The 2,204-nt window shown below is 63.2% G+C and overlaps 1 protein-coding gene across 1 annotated transcript; it reads left to right on the forward strand.

The window, feature by feature from the left end:
* Nucleotides 1-19: 19 nt before the first annotated feature.
* Nucleotides 20-1,774, forward strand: ETH_00043665 (uncharacterized protein; the record flags this gene model as incomplete). Its single annotated transcript, XM_013379692.1, has 1 exon — nucleotides 20-1,774. One exon carries the CDS (start codon nucleotides 20-22, stop codon nucleotides 1,772-1,774), a length of 1,755 nt encoding a protein of 584 aa, XP_013235146.1.
* Between the last annotated feature and the right edge of the window lie 430 nt (nucleotides 1,775-2,204).

The raw sequence follows: 2,204 nt of genomic DNA on the forward strand, positions 1-2,204 counted from the left end.
GGCCCCCTTGGGGCCCCGCATGGGGGCCCCCTTAGGGGCCCCCTTGGGGCCCCGCATGGGTGCCCCCTTAGGGGCCCCCTTGGGGCCCCCCATAGGGGGCCCCATAGGGGCCCCCTTGGGGGCCCCCATAGAGGCCCCTTTAGCGGTTTCTGGGGGTGGCTCTCTGGGGGCCCCCTTGGGGGTTTCTCTGGGGCCCCCTGTGGGGGCCCCCGTGGAGGGCACCTTAGGGCTACCTGGAGGGGCCCCTGAGGGGGCCCCTGAAGGGCCCCCTGATGGAGCCCCTGAGGGGGCCCCTGAGGGGCCCCCACAGGGGCTCGTAGCAACCAGTGAGGCTGCCCCCAAACAATATGAGGTACCTTTTGGGGGGCCCCTTGAGGGGCCATTGGGGCCCCCAAGGGGCCCCAATGAAGCTCTTTGTGGGGGACCCCTTAAGGAGTCAACTGGAGGGCCCCCTGCGGGCCTCCTTGGGGGCCCCCTGGGGGGCCCCCCATGGGGCCCCTTTGAGGGTACTTTAAATAGGCCTTTTGGCGAATTGCCTGGGGCAAACTCCACATGGTGTGGGGTTTATATTGGCCAGCCAATGGGCGTTTGGGGCTTTATAGATGGGGCCCTTCAAATGCATGCAGCAGCAGCTTCTGGGGCCCCAGAACCCCACAGGGGACCCCCCCAGGGCCAAACAGATGGGGAGGCCCAGGGGGCCCCTGGGGGCCCTTCAGGGGGCCCCCTCGTCCAGGATCTCACCCCTGGGGGCCCTGCAGGGAGACCCCAGGGGGACAGCGCTGCTGGGGGCCTCCATGGGGGCCCCCAACCTGCAGGGGGCCCCCAAGGGGTCCCCCAGGGGGACCATCAAAGGGGCCCCCAGGGAGGCCCCAAGGGGGCCCCCCAAGGGGGCCCCCAATGGGGCCCCCGGAAGTGGTACCCGCTGCTGCGTCAGAGGCTGCAGCAGCTCTTGGGGGTTTCTCCTGAGGGGGTCGAAGGGCCCTTGCAAGGAAGTGCCAGTAGTACTACGGAAGCAGCAGCAGCAGCAGCAGCAGCAACACCAGCAGCAGCAACAGCAGCAGCAGGCTGCTCTGGGCGTATTTCTGGCGCTGAGAAGCGGCGGCGGTGGAGATTGCAGGAAGAAAGTTTTTCAACAATTTCAGAAAATTCAGAAAATTCAAAAAGTTCAAAAAATTCAATTTCAACAAATTCAACAACTCCAACGATAACAACAACCCCACCATCAACAACAACACAATCCCCGCCGCCTGTAGCAGGGCCCGCAGCAGCAGCAACAGCAGCAATCCCAGCAGCAGCAGCAGCAGCAGCCCCAGCAGCAACAGGAGCAGCGGAAGACGCCGCAGCAGCAGCAACTGCAGCAGCAGCAGCAACAGCAGCATCCCCGCCCGTTGCAGCAGCAGCAGCAGCCCCGCGCAGCGTGGGGGAGGCGCTGGGAGCAGCGCGTTTGTTGCTGGGTCCGTCTGCCGCTGCTGCTGCTGCGCTGCGGCGCAGCAGATTGTGTCTGCCGAGCCGGCTGGGGGCTGGGGAAGTGTGGGGTGCTGGGGTGTACGTACACCCCGAGGGCGCAGCCCCAGAAGAAGCCTGGTGGGCGCAGCTGCGAGCAGCAGCAGCAGCAAGAACCCCACACCCCACACCTGGGATCGGGATCGGGATCGGGATCGCCTCCTCCGAGGACCTCCTCAGGGCCAGACTCCTCTGGGGGGACCCGCTGGTCCAGGCCGGCAGGAAGTACCGCAACAACTGGCAGCTCCCCGTCGTTTGGCCTAAACCCTAAACCCTAAACCCTAAACCCTAAACCCTTTTTTCCGTCCTTTGGCCGCGCCGCTCTAGGTCGCCAGGCAGCGGCTTCCCCTCTGGGCGCTAGAGACTTCGAAAAGCTACTGACTTGCATGCATGCATGCATGCGTTTATGCATGCACGCATGCAGCAGGCTAACTTGGGTTTTTGAAGCTTTTGCGAGTTAAGTTTTGTTGTTTTCATTTGTCTACTTCGGGGCCGCCAAGGAAACAAAAAGAAAAGAACAAAGAAACCTCCAAAGCCCCAAGCCCCGCAACTTCGCACAAACCAAAAAACCAACCCTCCATCCACGCATGCATGCATGCATGCATGCATGCATGCATGCATGCATGCATGGGGCTGTACACAGTGTAGTGCATGCATGCATGCCCGCACGCATGCATGCACCAATGGCACCTGCTTGGAAA

Source organism: Eimeria tenella, genomic scaffold, assembly GCF_000499545.2.
Source record: "Eimeria tenella Houghton genomic scaffold, Eth_scaff3806, whole genome shotgun sequence".
In the NCBI taxonomy this organism is placed as follows: Eukaryota; Apicomplexa; class Conoidasida; order Eucoccidiorida; family Eimeriidae; genus Eimeria; species Eimeria tenella.